Source organism: Serinus canaria, chromosome Z (genome assembly GCF_022539315.1).
Source record: "Serinus canaria isolate serCan28SL12 chromosome Z, serCan2020, whole genome shotgun sequence".
Lineage (NCBI taxonomy): Eukaryota > Metazoa > Chordata > Aves > Passeriformes > Fringillidae > Serinus > Serinus canaria.
Window position 1 is genome coordinate 67,059,552 of NC_066343.1, and position 14,545 is coordinate 67,074,096.

At 53.9% G+C, this 14,545-nt stretch overlaps 2 protein-coding genes across 2 annotated transcripts; both read left to right on the top strand.

The window, feature by feature from the left end:
* Positions 1 to 2,080: 2,080 nt before the first annotated feature.
* On the top strand, positions 2,081 to 5,153 carry LOC103822904 (C-C motif chemokine 4-like). The gene is made up of 4 exons (XM_009097941.4): positions 2,081 to 2,230; positions 2,746 to 2,869; positions 2,979 to 3,162; positions 3,478 to 5,153. Exons 1-3 carry the CDS (start codon positions 2,161 to 2,163, stop codon positions 3,145 to 3,147), a joined length of 363 nt encoding a protein of 120 aa, XP_009096189.1. The 5' UTR covers positions 2,081 to 2,160; the 3' UTR covers positions 3,148 to 3,162; positions 3,478 to 5,153.
* A 5,965-nt stretch (positions 5,154 to 11,118) lies between these two features.
* Positions 11,119 to 14,301, top strand: LOC103822936 (C-C motif chemokine 19). Its single transcript, XM_018922955.3, has 4 exons — positions 11,119 to 11,332; positions 12,410 to 12,533; positions 12,865 to 12,961; positions 13,447 to 14,301. The coding sequence occupies exons 1-4, from the start codon at positions 11,275 to 11,277 to the stop codon at positions 13,465 to 13,467; spliced, it is 300 nt and encodes a 99-aa protein (XP_018778500.2). The 5' UTR covers positions 11,119 to 11,274; the 3' UTR covers positions 13,468 to 14,301.
* The last annotated feature ends 244 nt before the right edge of the window (positions 14,302 to 14,545 follow it).

Consider the following 14,545-nt stretch of genomic DNA (forward strand, 5'->3'; position numbering starts at 1 on the left):
CTCTGGCCAGAGGCTGCTGCTGTGGTGTCTTCAAAACACTCAGAGTGCCAGGGACTTTCCAGGAGCTTGCTGCCTTAGTGGGACAGAGACTGGGCAAGGGAGGAATCTGGGCTCTGTGCTGGGGCTGCAGAGCTCCCTTGGGCTCCTTTGTGAGCACCCAGGTACTGTTGTCTGGGGAGGTTGCACAAGTAAAGGCCAGAAAGGCACTAAGTACCAGCGTGGGTCTCCTTTTTCTGCCCTGTTCTGATGCCACCAATGCTTTGGGATTAAGGGGAAGGGTGACAGCATACAGGATGCCTCTGGGAACTCCTTCCCCAGGCTGCCAAATACCCTGGGGAGATGCACCTGCAGACAACCTGCTACTGCCCAACCTGCTGCTTGCTTCAGGCTCTGCTGCCTGACTCCACAGCATCCTCTGTGCTGCACAGGTGTGTGGGGACTTGCCTCCCCCCATCTGTGTACGTGGGTACCCCCTGGATGGGATCTTCATGCATGAGGGATGGAGGAAGCCCCAGGAGTGCAACCCTGGCACACTGCCCGCTGTCCCAGAGGAATGCTCCTCTCCTGGCTTGCAGTTGGTGATCCATGACTCCAACACTGCATTCTCCCTCCTGAGGGGAGCAAGAGAGTGGGCACCTTACACAGCTCTGCTTTCTGCAGTAGCTGGGACTTGGTCTTCTCCTGGGCTACTCATGGTCCTTGATGACTGTTTATCAGGGTCATTAACAGAAACTGGTGGAAGGTCCTGGTGTTACAACCCAGTTCCCAGGCAGCAGGGCCCTCGAAGGGGTTTGACCCCCACTATCATTGGTTAGACCCCATGAGAGCTGCCCATTCCACTGGGGCTCCCAGGACACAGCTGGCATGAGCCCTGGGACAGGAGCTGTCCAAGGGGCTGGAGGCCGGGGTGAGTGAAGAGGGGCTGTTAGCAGTCAGTGGTGAAGGATGGCAAGGGGGACTTCTTGCAGGTGGGGGTTGTCCAGGGGGCATGGAGTGGTGCTGGGGCATCATCTCTTCTCAGAGGAGCTCTGGAGCAGGGTGAGAGGCAGTGATACCAGATACATCACAGGAAATTCAATTAAACAGTGGGGGAAATGTTTTCAACTTGGGGATGTATCAAGCACTGGAACAGGTGGCCCAAAGCAGTTGTTTAACCATCACCCTTGGTCTCTTCCAGACGATGCTCTGGTGATTACCTGAAAAATGTCTGACCGTCCTTTCCTCACAGCAGGACTGGTATCACACTAGTTGCTTAGGGCTTGGTCCCCTAAAAAAGTTCATCTCTTTGGATAACTTTTGACACCACAGGAATTTCCTGTGGGGTCTTGTTCAGCTCTCTGGGTTCACTTCTATGTTGTCCCTGTCTGTCCAGCTATGTCCAGCTGCACAGGGCTGTGTCATGCTGCTGTGGGTTTTCATATCCTTGTCAGCACATTCCTTCAAGGTCCCCACTCACCCCAGCTCCCCACAATTTGGTATCAGCACCAAAATATGAGGGGCTATGCTGTTTTCCCCGGCCCCATTGCAGTTTGGCCCTCACACATCCCAGCCTTGCAGCTGTATTCTGCTCTGTTCAGCTGGGCTCATCCCCAAGGCAGCCAGACACGGATGGGGGCTCAGAGGGAAGGGGTGTGGGCTCACCCTGAGCCACTTCTCACCTACTATTTGTGTTGGTGGTTTGGCTTGGAAGCAAATCACCAAATGGGGGAGCAAAACAGGTTGACTCCTTGGTTTCTTTGAAGGCTTGGCCACCTTCCAGGATCCATTTCATGGGAACAAACACCCGACCCTCTGAGAACAGGTAGCGGCAGGTTGTGAGACTGTGTAGGAAACTGGAGCCCACAAACTCATCTAGCTGTGATGGGAGCTGTATCTCCAGCAGGTCCCCTACCTGGCACCCCACTGTGATGGATAGCTGGGAACAAGACAGGACGTGTCTGTAAAGGGGGGCTTGCAGCTTACAGGAATCCCCCACCCTCTACTTCTGCATCACCCAGCCCTTGGCCGGCTGGTGGGCTGCCTGCCAGGCTGTCTGAAAACGAAAGCAAGGAATGCACAGATAAATAGGAGCAGCCTCAGCACGAGGCAGCAGTGTGTGTCCTGCTCCCAAGCCTTGTCCTGCTCCCAAGCCTTGCCCCGCTCAGCGCCCGTGGCAGCACCATGGCTCTCCGCCCCCTCCTGCTGCTGCTGCTGCTGCTGGCTGCCACCCTCCTCATCAGCCAGGCTCAAGGTGAGGGGTGAGGAGCCCTTCTGCCTGCTCCTGCTGGGATGGGGCAGGGTGTGAGGGTCCTCACTGGGGTGGTGGGGCATGTGCAGGGTGCTGGGGGATGAGGGTGGTGTTTGTAGTGCCCTGGCCTGTGGGGTGTGCTGGTGTGCGTAGGGCTCTGTGTGTGTGTGTGCCTGTGGCATTGGCTTGCAGGGCTTGCTTGGCTTGGAGTGTGTCTGTGGCTTCTGGGGCAGCAGCACACCAAGCTGAAAAGAACAGGAGAACAATGTTCAGTACCTTTTCAAGGAGCTCCTCTCTGCCTCAGTTTCCCCACTACCATTCTTGGATGTGGTGTCTCGTATTCCTGGGGCCAGGTCTGGCCTGGGCACCTGGGTTCAGAGCTTCCAGCTCCACGTGGTGCCCAGGATCACCCTGACCTGTGACGCCAAACAAGCCCTGTGCTGTCAGCTGGCATTCTGTGCTGAAGGTGCCCTGACTCACTGGTGATCCCAAATCCCACATGCCCTCCCTGCTCACAGGCATTGGAAGCTCAGCCTTGGACTGCTGCCTGAAGAACAGACCTTTGAAGAAGGAAATCAATGGCGTGGTGACATCCTACCGCCACCAGGGACCCGAGTCAGGGTGTTACCTCCAATCTGTTGTGTGAGTACCCTGTGGTGGCCAGGACCACTTGGAACAGTTTGGCTTCAGACAAACCCTTCCTTGTCCTCCCTCTGCTCCCCCCCAGTAAATCCTTCTGCTGCTCCCCCAGGCTCATCACCAAGAGGAACAGGAAAATCTGTGCCTCTCCCACTGATGACACTGTACAGAAGTTGATTCAGCAGCTGGACAAGAGGGCCAAGAATGGCAAGAACAGGAAGAAGGGGCAGACCCAGCGTCCCAGGGGCAGACCCAAGAAGCAGAGGCGGCAGCGGGTCTAAGTCAGGCCTGAAGAGGTAGGTGAGGGGAGCGAGTAGAGTGAGGGTGCTGCATCCCATTCTAGGTCCTTCTCTGTGGGAGGGTGGGCGTGCAGCTCCCGGTGCAAAGCCTGGGAGAGCTGTCAGAGCCGTGGCTGGAGCACAGAGGCACTTAGGGAACTGTTGTGGGTTGTGTTTGCCTTGAAATTAAATTTGTTTCTCGAGCTGCTGGGATGAGGCAATGCTTGGGGATGGGCAGGCAGGGCAGGTCACACTAGGGAATGGTCCCCAGCTGGGGTGGATGATCTGGCTGAGACCCTCTCCATCTCACCCCCTCCTCCTTGCCTTTGTTAGGATGGATGCCTTCCCACTGGTGACTGACCCACGGCCCGGCAATGGCAATGGACACACACAAACCACACACCCACCCACCCGCCAGCCCCAGGGCGGGGATGGGGCAGGCTGAGGAGGATTCCCTCTGCCCCACCACCTCTTTGTTGCTGCTATGCCTGACACAGAGATCCCCTAGCACCTGCAGTGCCTGGGTGCTCTCAGCAAAGCAGGCACCCAGGTCCTCGCTCGTCCCACGGTTAAATAAGTGGGGACCTGGGCATGGGAGCTGAGCCATGGCCTCTAGATGGAAGTGGACATGCTTCCTACTCAATGGGAGTTATTTAGCCTAGCAGGATGGATGCTTTTCCTATGACTTTTTTTTGGGGATATTATACATTTGTATTTATATTTGAAAACTGTGCTTTCTTTCAGTCTTCCTGAAAGGCTTTACTTCTCTCTCCTTATGCTTCACAAAGTAGCCTTTATGCTGCATGTTGGATTTTTCTGGAAGATTTATCTTATTTTTCTACCAAATAAACCATGGCTGCATTTTATTTTCCTCTCATCTCTTTGCTCCTTCTTGGCTTGCAAGGCATGGGGAACCAGGCAGGTCCCAAGTCCTGTGTTCCTGCTTGAGCTGCTTGCTGGGTGCTTCTTTGCAGAGCAATTAATAGCAGCTGAGATGGAGAGTTTTGGGGTAACAGTGGTAACAGCATGTCTGGACTGTTCTAATCTTTCAGGTTTTATGGCACACTGTTGCATTGTAGTTTGTATAAAGATAGCCACAATTTGTCCCTTTGGTTTTTTCATTTTCTTTTTTAGGTACAACATTTCCGTGAAATCAGAACTAATTGTTCAATTTAGTGGAATTATACCCTTTTAGCTCCCCTGGCTACAAAATTGCAATGAAATCAGAACAAATTGTTCAGTTTAGTGGAATTTTACCCTCTTCTTTCCCCTGGCTTTGCTTGTGTCAGGGTTTCAGACACTATTAAGACAAATGCTTAGTTTTCTGGGGGGAAAAAAAAGCCCCTGCAACTCTCTCATACCTATTTACCAAATCTGAAAAGCCCACATGGTGCAAAACACATGTGAGGCTGTGAAGGTGAGGGAATAGCAGATTTTGTAAAATTCACTGTAGACATCCCGCAGCCATTTGAGAGCAGCTCTATCCCAAACTTTTAGTGAGAAAAGTCATTGAGTAGAGGATACCTTTAGTGGAGGAGGGACAGTCCCCTGGGACAGGGCTGGGGAGAAAATGGCATCTCCCTATGCTTGCAGCCCGCTCTCCCTGGCTTAGAAGGAGCAAATTAGACAGCTGTGCTAGAGCCACACTGCTATCTGCTTGCAGAGATTTTGAACGTGGACTTTGGTCAGTAAAGTTCTATTAAATCATATAAATGCAATAATAGGATTTGCAGACCTTAACAGTATCAGCACGGGCAGTGTGTTTGTTGGAGTAAAGCTTATAGCTGAGTGTTTCTACCAAGTATGTATTTGGCTTGGTAGCTTTATTAATAGGGCATTTAGGTCTCTCATTTTAAGGCTGTGTAAAGTAACTGTGAAGTCCAAGATACTGGCCCCGAGCATGGGACAGGCACTAAGCTGTCTCCTCCTCCACACTGAACACCCGGCCGTCTGCCAGATCGGCTTTTGGACAGGATGTGTGGCAATAAAATGTATTCTTTATAACCAAATTAATTTGTTCTGGCTGTTGTGATGGGCTTTGGTGGGGTGGGAAGGACTGCACGGCAGGGTGTTCTCCTGCCCCACTCACCATCATCTCCCAGGTCCAGGCTTTTGCAGTGCTCCCATGCGATGCATCCCAGGGGTGCTTGGGCTGGGAGCCGCTGGCACAGGGGAGCAAGGCAAGTCCCCCCTCTTGTAGCTGTGTTTCCCATCAAGGTGGAGACATCCTGGTTGCTCATCTGTCCCCAGTGAGGGGTTCTGAGGTGCCAGAGAACATGGGCACAACACTGGTTTGGACACAGCATCTTTTCTCATGGCTGAGCCTGTCCCTCTAACTCCAACCCATCCTGGATGTGCACGGCTTGTTCAAAGCAAGGACTCTGTGGTCCTCAGTGCTTTGGGATAGCAGCAATAAAACAGGTTATTAATGAGGCTATGCTCTGGACTGGGCTTTGCTGGGAGCCTGGGAGCTGATACCTACACACAAGGAGTCAAGTGGGGGTGCCTTGGGAGGGCTGGGGGCAGCCCTGTGTTTGATGGGGACACACTACATCCAGTAGCACTGCCTCTGATGAGCTCCTTGTGCTGGTTGTGGTGTCAGGGGATTGTGAAATGGTTGAAAAAATTCCCTAGAAATGAGGTCTAGATGAATACGTCTGAAACCACAAACAGCTAAGCATGAGAATATGGCTGGAGAGAGCCAACATGTGAAATGTGCCCTGGTGTCTCTGTGGCTGTGGAAGAAAACACCACACAGGAGAGCTTTTTCCCTTTAAATGCGAGGAGGGCATTAGGCTAAAACAGGTTAAAAAGATATACCAGTGGTGGTGTTCTGATTTGCCCTAAAACTTACCAGAAAACCAGGGTCTGGAAGCACACGGGAGCTTGTCCTTTGCTCAGGAAGGCACATGTGAGCATGGGCACAGATGCACAAATGCAAGCCCATGTGTGCCTGTGCCTGCACACACACAGGTGTTTGCACTCTCCTTCCAGATTTATTGCAGATTGAATGCTGCTTTCCAGGAAGACAAGGTGGCAGGGTTACTGGGAGCCTGTCGAGGCAGGTGTGAAACAGGTGGTCACAGTGCTGCCACAGTGAGATGGCACCAGGGAAACACCTCCAAGGAGATTCTCTGTGAGAAGTAATGAGCTGCAACCTGCAGCACTCAGCAGGCACCAAAATTCCTTCTTCACAAAGGAGCTGAATCCATGGACCCCAGCTGAAGAAGAAGAAGGTCTAAGGTGGTGCAGCAGTGAAGCAGCAGAAAGGAATTCACACAGCTGTACCCCTGGGCAGGGCAAGCCTGATGCTATGCACAAAGATAAGGCACTGTTGATGAAGTAGTGCTGGGGTAGTAGGTGGGCAAGGGATGTAAAAAGCCCACCTAGACATGGAATCAGTCTGCAGGGAAGGAAGCAAAGCTGAGCAAAGAGTTGGGATCACTCAGCCACTCTGGAACAGAAAGACTTCAGTGACAGCAGAGAGCAGCCAGGCCAGACAGAAAACAAGTGCAGCCAAGAAAGACTTGAGCCCAGGCCAAATGATTAGCTCAAGGCATTAGCTGGTGCAGACGATGCTCCAGGGCTGTGCCAGCAGTGCAGTGCTCTGGGCTGTGATGCCAGGTGGAGCTCCAGCGAGGCTCACCTGAACATAGGCACATCAGCTCCATCCCTCCATCCCAGGTCCTTGCCCAGCAGCAGGAGTGGGCAATGCTGCAGCAGCCAAGTGGGGGGCAAGGGCTGCTTTTGGGGCTGCACAGGTGTGAGAGGGGTTTTTGATTCCAAGCAAAGCTTCGAGGTGTTTTTTGGTGTTCTCTTCACCAACACTGCTCTCCTGAGGTCTGTTATGGTCTTGAGAGCAGAGAAAATGTGGGAAAGTGGCTGGTGGGCAACAGGGGCTCTCACCCTTCTGCCCCATGGTATTTCCCAGTCCTGGCCATCCCCTGGCATTCATGCTGTCCTAGAGGGCACAGCCCAGAGCTTCCTTTCAACCCTTTTGTTGGCTACGTGTAACTCCCAAGTGTCCTTCACCCACCTTCTGTTTTGCTGTCTGAAGACCCTTGGCTTTGGCACGTCTCATGCTGTTATTCCTCCTTCCATTTCCCCAGAACTCTGCTTGTGTCCCATCCTTGTCTCCCCATTGCAGACCTGCTCCTCGGCTGTGAAAAGCATCTCCTCTACTCTGTGGATATCCTGTGTTGGGGCCAACATGAGCTCTGCTCCAGAGCTGCAACAATCCAAGAACTTCACAGTCTCCCCCTCCCGTTGTCAAACAGCCAACAGAGCAGTGAGGCAGCTCGCAAGGGTTTGTTCTGTCCCATTTTCTTGTAGATCTGTCCACAAGTGCACGGGGTGTGCAGCCTCACGGGACATCCTTCCCTGCCAAGCCATGCAGGGGGTGTGAAGGAAATTGCTGATTGGCTGCTTTTTCTACAGGTCTTTGAGCTGTCCCCAGCCACCCCCTCTGAAATCCCTTTTTAGGGAGGGGTTGCAGAGAGGACAGGCAGAATGATGGCAGGGAGTCAGGGCTGGGGGCATCCCACCTGGCCACTGCCATCTCGGTGCTATTTGCTGGAAGCATCTGGCTGGGAAACTGCAGCCCTAAGGTGATGCTGAGGGACACATGTGCTGCAGGGATTTTGGGAGATGTTTGCTTGCCTAGGAGTGTAGAGCAATACACAGCTGAAGGTTTTTTTGGATCTGCTGCTCATCATTCATGGTGATCTCAACATCAGTGACACTGAAACACTGAAGACAATGAGTATTAGAGACAGAGCAGGAATTGGAACCTTTTGAGTTTTTCTGGACCAGATGCTCAGGTTCATCTTTGTTACTTCTGGGCAAAGCTGTGACTTGCTATTTTCACCCCCTTATCTCCATTTAAATCAGACTGGCTGTGTTCACTCAGCTAGAGGAGATCCAGTGGGGCCCTGAGCCCCATAGCTGCTGTGGCCTCAGTCCTTGTGCTGCACCAGGACTGGGAATGCGCTGGGAGCTGTGTGAGGCTGCCACGAGCTGGGTGTTGCAAGCAGAACTGAAGCAGCTGCAGTGCTTTCCCAGTATTTCCCAATGAAATTAATGCAGTCAGCCCGGATCCCACCCCCAGGGATTGGCTGTGGCTGGAATTTGCTGAAATTCCCCCTTTTCCCTTTCCAGCTCCGTAGCTCAGAGGTGGAAGGCAGACCACCACCAGACAGCCTGGGGAGTAGCTGTCCTAGCAGCTCCCGTGGCTGTCAGCTCTCCAGGAAGGCAGCAGCATGGTCAGTGCTCCCTGAGGGGAGCCCAGGGGTGAAGGTGATTCCCACATGGTTTACATTTCAATGGGTTGGATTTCCCACAGGGATCATTAGTCCTTTCTGGTTTCCACTTAAATTAACAACTGCATTACCGAGGTTTCTGCAGGAGTGACTGCTCATGGATGCTTCATGCTGTGTCCTGAGGTGTCCTTGGGGCTGGAGCTCCAGTGCTCCCTAATTGCTCAGGAAGCAGCTTAAATGAGTCAGTGTGAACAATGCTCTTTCCTCATCCCCATCCCCTGCCTGTCTGTGCCTCTGGGGACCCTGGACCCTGAAGATCCCTGTCTTCCCCATCTGCACTGCCTCTTCTGGCCCCTGAAGATCAATCCTGCAAGGGGGATGGGTGACCTTCCTGAATGCCACAGGGATGCACTTCAGAGATGACCACATTTTCTTAGAAATCTTACTGACCCCAGTAAGAGGGGGGGAAACCCAACTCATTCCCCTTTCACAATACAAGTGGAAAGCCCCTTTCCTCACTCTTCCTGGGGAGCAGAGGCGTGAGAAGCTGCTGTGCTTTGACCCACTAGGCTCCCTGACAACTGTCATGAGGAAGAACAACCTCCCTTTCCTGCCCATGTTGCTGGCAGGGGCTGTGGGCAGCTCAAGGGGTGGGGGTGCTCTGCAGCCAGAGGTGGCTAGGAGGTTTAGTTCCAGAAGGATATATCCCCAACTCAGCATGCTCCTTTTGGTGTAGAGCCAGTTAGAAGGCAGCAGGAGGTGGGAGAGCCTTGTGCCAGGGAAGTTGTGGCTGGGGACATCCCTGCTTGCCATGGGGTGCAGGACCCAGCAGTGCTTGGAGGGGAGTCCCACGGCACAGGAGTCCCAGCACCTCTTGCCAGCCCTTGGTTGTGCTCCAAGATCTGTCAAACATGCTGAACATGCAAGGAAGTAAGGGTTTGTTGCTGGGCAGCTCCCCCAGCACCCCCCAAACCCCCCAGTGGTTCAGGGTGCTGCTCTTGGGACCCACTCTTCAGAGAGCTCCACACTGTCAGACCAACCCCCAGCGAGCAGCTGGCTCTGGGCTGGGAGCAGTTCTGGCCACCAGCTACCAGGAACTGTCATCCCCCCTGCTGTGACATCTCTCTGTCAGTGTCCTGAGGAGATTTAGCAGAGACCAGGCTGCAGAACCAGCCTACATCCCCAAACCTGCGGGGAACTCATGACGCTAATCCTCCACCACCTAAACTCGACTTCTGCTGGCTTGGGAGTGTCAGCAGGTGCTGACTGAAGTTAAGCTGGCACATCCTGTTTGTGCTACTCCTCCTGCCCACCAGCCCCCGCCTGACTGCAGGGCACAGGAACAGCCAGAGGCAATGCTTTCCTGCTGGAGGAGATCACCCCACACATGAGGCTGGTGTCAGTGACAGTGCCAGGGCAGGCATGCAGCACCATGTCTGGTGGCATGGCTGGAGTCTCCTCTTGCTTCTTAGCATGGAGTGGGGAAGGGGCAGAGCCTCTCCTACTGTTGAGAGGAGCATGAGGGACTCACTGAGGTGCCCAGGTCCCAGCTGTGTGCCTTGTGCCCGGGTGGAAGGGGCTCTGTACACTGCTCTCCACCTAGTTGCATGGACAGTCCAAAGTTGGAGCAAGGGTAAAAGTGCAGGCATAGAGACTCTGCTGCAGGGTTTACTCGCCCCTGCTGCAAAATATTTTCCCTTTTGTCAGTGGGAATTTATGTAGGTGCATCTGATGCCTTTACATTTGTCCTGCCCCAGGGCCCCTCAGAGAAGACCCTGACTCTTGCATATCCAACTCCCTACAAGGCAGATGCTGACAGCACTGAGCCTTCCGTCATTCTTTCCTGGGCTGCACAACCCCGGTGATCTCTGCTTCCCACAAGGGACTGAAGCAGCCTGGTTTAAGGGACATCACTGCAGGTGGCATTGGCACTGGCACAGTGGTGAGTCACCATACCAAGGAGAAACAACCCCCATCCCTGTGCTCCTGTGAAGATTCAAAGCGGGAGCGCTGGTCCTCGCTCTCGGCAGTGCCCACGCAGCGGGTGAGATGCTGGCACCCTGCGCTGTGCACACAGCCTCCTTGGGGGATTTCTGCTCTTGCATGGAGAAAACCTGTTTACAGGAAGCTCTGTAGCTGCCTTTGGCCAAGAACCCATTTTCTGGGACACCTGGAAATCAGGTTTTCTTTCGCCTGTGAGATCATGGTCCTGGAGTGGAGTGCACTAACTGGGCTCTCCTCTGTCTGCCAGCTTCGAATGTGCCTCCATGCAGGCACTAGGGAGGGCAGAAGGGGGAAGCTAGGCTTCAGTAACCAGCCAGGGAGACTCTGGGGAGGGAGACAGACATCACCCCAGTACCAACATATGCCCCAGAAAAGGGGTTGAGGCAAGTTCTACCCCCCATAGCATCAGAGGGTTGAGACTATGTGATATTTATTGTGAATGCCCCAGAGATGTCTCAGAGAAGAGACTGGGAAATGTGTGGGGTGAGAGCTCCCCAGGTGCTATCCCAGGGCCCTGGGGGTGCTTTCACAAGGTAAAAGGATCCTGGAACTGCCTGGTCCTTACCAGCAACATCTATGGCCTGAGTGCTGACAGAGAGGGTTTGGCTATAGGACTGCAGAGCAGCTGGCTGCAGGGAAAGCAGCTGCTGGGATATTCGGGAACTGCTCAAAGATTAAAATCCAGCCTGTTGTAACTCTTTTTACAACCTCCCAGCCTTCGAAAGAAAGTGAAAGCCAGTAAAGCTGGAAGGATATATAAGCAGTGGGGAGCAGCAGCATCAGGGCACAGGGAAGCTGTGCAGAGCTCACCTCTCCTGCCTGGAGCTCCCTTGCCTCCAGCCCATCCTCTGCCAGACTTAGCAGCAAAATGCAGCTGCTTCATCTTCTCTGCTTCAGTCTCCTGTTGCTGGGACATATCCTGGATGGTAAGATGGGATCTCTCAGGCTGCCTTTCCTGGGGAAATTAGAGGATTCTGTTTCTTCTCTCTTTTGCAATTCCAGCAGATTTTAGAGGGACACATGGCTGCCGCTTCCTCACAGCCCTCCTGCGTCCTCTTCTTGAAACCTGTCCACAGGGACTTTGTCCTGCCCAAAGTCCAGACAGGAGCCTGCAGGGCTCTGGGGCAGGGAAGGTGTGTTTGGGAAAGGGCCATGGAGCAATCCTGCCTCCCAGTGCCCTAGCCCAGCTTGCACACGTTGTACTGGGATTGTCTTGGTCCCATTCTCCCCAGTACACCATCGAGGTGACATTCCTGTCACCCTGTGGTATAGGACAGCCTAGAGGCAAGTGGCAGGGCTGGGAGCTGAGGAAAGGTGTCTGTTCGGGCAGGGATGATGTTTGACAGGCTGTTGGTGTTGGATGCAGTGTTTGCACAGGTCACAGCTGTCTGGGTGGGTGACATCAGAACCTCTCATGTGGTGGGGAACTGGGGGTTCCAGCCTTGTGGCATTGCACCACACCTTGCTGCTGAGGGTACAGACGTCCGTGGGTGCTGCCAGCCTTGTCAAGTGTTAGCAGTGAATACAGGATTTGCTGGGAGGATGACTCTGGATCTCCTTCCCTGCAGAGAAGCATTGTCAGCTATGTCCTTCAGCTGTCATAAGGATGATCCATGTGGGGTGGGCTGCTGATGGGGTAGCTGCCAAAGCTGTGATTGCTTCAGTAAATAAAGCTGAAGTCATCCCCAACCCCTCAGAAATGCGTGTCTGTATTGCAGCACCCTGAAGCTGGGTAAGTAAAGACCCCTGTGTCCTGCCTTGCTAGCTGGGGTGCAGGAGGGTTGCCTTCTGCTTGTTTACTCTTCCCCGTCTCCTTTGCTTTCCATCCGAAGGAGGCAAAGGGCTCTCAGCACTGGGGTGTGAGTGCAATAAAGCTGGTGTGTGTGTGCCCAGCCAGGGTGGTGTGTGACAGCATTCCTGCAGGCATCGTCCTGCCATAGCCCTCCCGGGGAGCTGGGAGAGGCGCAGCTGGGCTCAGCCTGCACGGTGTGTTCCTCCTCCAGTGCACGGTGGCAACAACGTCCTCGACTGCTGCCTGCGGACAAGTGAGGCGCCCATCCCCCGGCGGATCGTCAAGGATTACTGGCTCCAGCTGGTGCAGGATGGCTGTGACATCCCTGCTGCCGTGTAAGAGCCCAAGCGGTGATGGCTGAGGGACTCGTGATGGCCAAGGGATGGACCTTGCATGGAGGCAGGGTGGAAAGCAGAGCAGGATGGCAGAGGGATGTTGAGCAGGATTTGAGGGCGAAAGAATGGGGAGAGCTGCAGAAGAGGTCCTGGAGATCCAGAGGCTCAGTGAGAGGGGAGAGCACAGGACAAAAGCCAGGGAAGAAAGTCATGTACAGGCAGAGACGGGGGAGGGCAGTGAGGTGGGGAGTGGGTGAGAGCTTGAGCTGTTGTAGGCATCCATGGAGTGCCTGTCACTACATCTTGGTTTTTTCCCTCATGGGCCTGGCAGATTCATCACCACAAAGGGCAAGCGCCTCTGTGCACCCCTCCATTCCCCGTGGGTGATTCGTCTCCAAGAGAGGCTGGATGCCAGCTCTGCCAAGAGGGTAAGAACCATCCCACTTCTCAGCCAGGTATGAGATCAGAGGGTGGGTTTATCCACTGCCAGACAGGCTTTTCCCATTGTGACTGGGCTGCTGGGAAGAGCAGGGCAATGTTCTACCAAGGCATGGATAATTTGTCTTGGTCTCCATCCGTCCTGCCTCCAACTGGGACTAATCTGCCTCCTTGGTAGCCCCTCTTCCACCTCAAATAAATGCAACCCTGGGATTTTTGTCTATCCAGTGTCACTCTTTCTGAGCTTGGTGTGTGCCATGGCAAATGGCACTGGGAGCAAAATCCCTTCTCACTTCTGCCCTGTAAGCTCGGAGTCTGCTGCTTGTGCATCTTCATGGAGAGGGCTAATGATGAGCTTGGTGGGTGCTTTACAAGCCCTGACTGGTCCATCACTACCATGGCTTGTGCAGAAGGGGAAGGGACCCTGGGAAAGCTCATACCCAAGGAGCATCAGTTGGGTTTTTCATTTCCACAGGACAAACCACAGGGCAAGTAGGTCCTGAAGAAGCCATGGCTGGTCCCAGCAGCTGGAGGGGACCATCTCCCAGCTGTTAGTTTGATGCTAATGGAGCCAACCTGCTTCCACTTCCAACCTCAGGGCTGACCCTCCTTGAGATTCATGCCAGTGTGTGGGACTGGGCAGAGCCCTGTCTGCTCTTTCCTCTTCCCTCTGCCTCCAATGTGACCCAGCAGCCTGTGTCAGACTGAGCCAGGGGCCGCTGGACTCCATCACCTTTGCAGGAAGCTGTTTGATGGACTGATCTGTGAGGTGAGCTGGGACTCTCAGACTTCCCATCAACACAGCAGTTGTGACCTCCAGCTATAGTCTGATCCCTTTGGTTTCCATTGCCAGTCCCAGCCTAGAGTCCTTCTGCACCCCTGGGAAGGGCTGCCAGCATAGAACAGTGTGTGGCTGGAGGGGAGTGATGGAGATGTTCCACAATGGCCATACATTGTACTGGTCCTTGCCAAGCACAGCCCAGATGCCCTCATGAAAATGTGTAGCTGATGTGGTTCCTCTCTCACCCCTGAATTCCCTGCACCGTTTCCCTCCTGCCCTTCCTTGCACGGGTAGAAATAGAGCCACTAATGCGGAGCAGGCAGAGATGTGGCTCTTAACCCGTGCTCTCCTTGGGGATATTGCACCTTTCTCAGCCTGACACCACTGTCCAGCCCTGCCCCATGCCCACACCTGGAGGTTGTGCTGCTCTCAGGTTATTTGCTGCTAGGTCTGTTCATAGCAACGATTCCATGTGTATGCCTCTTCTTTACTCTCTTTTTTTTTTATCGTGCTGTGATTTTGTTAAATAAAAAGAAAAGCCAGCAGGTAGTTATCATGCCTCATATTTGAGCCTGAAAGCCAGTGTGGAGTGTGTGGTGAGCAGACAGCACTGCCCACTGTGCTGCAGTGGCAAGGGGGCTGTGCTGGGGTGTGGGGAGAAGGAAGGAGGGTTCTTGGGGATGAGGGACACAGCAGCCAGGCTGCAGATCTCTCCTGGGAGTCCCTCAGCACTGTGCAAAACAGGTGCCCTGCTCTGCGCTGCTCAGCCAGGCTATGGGTGTGCAGGGATGGA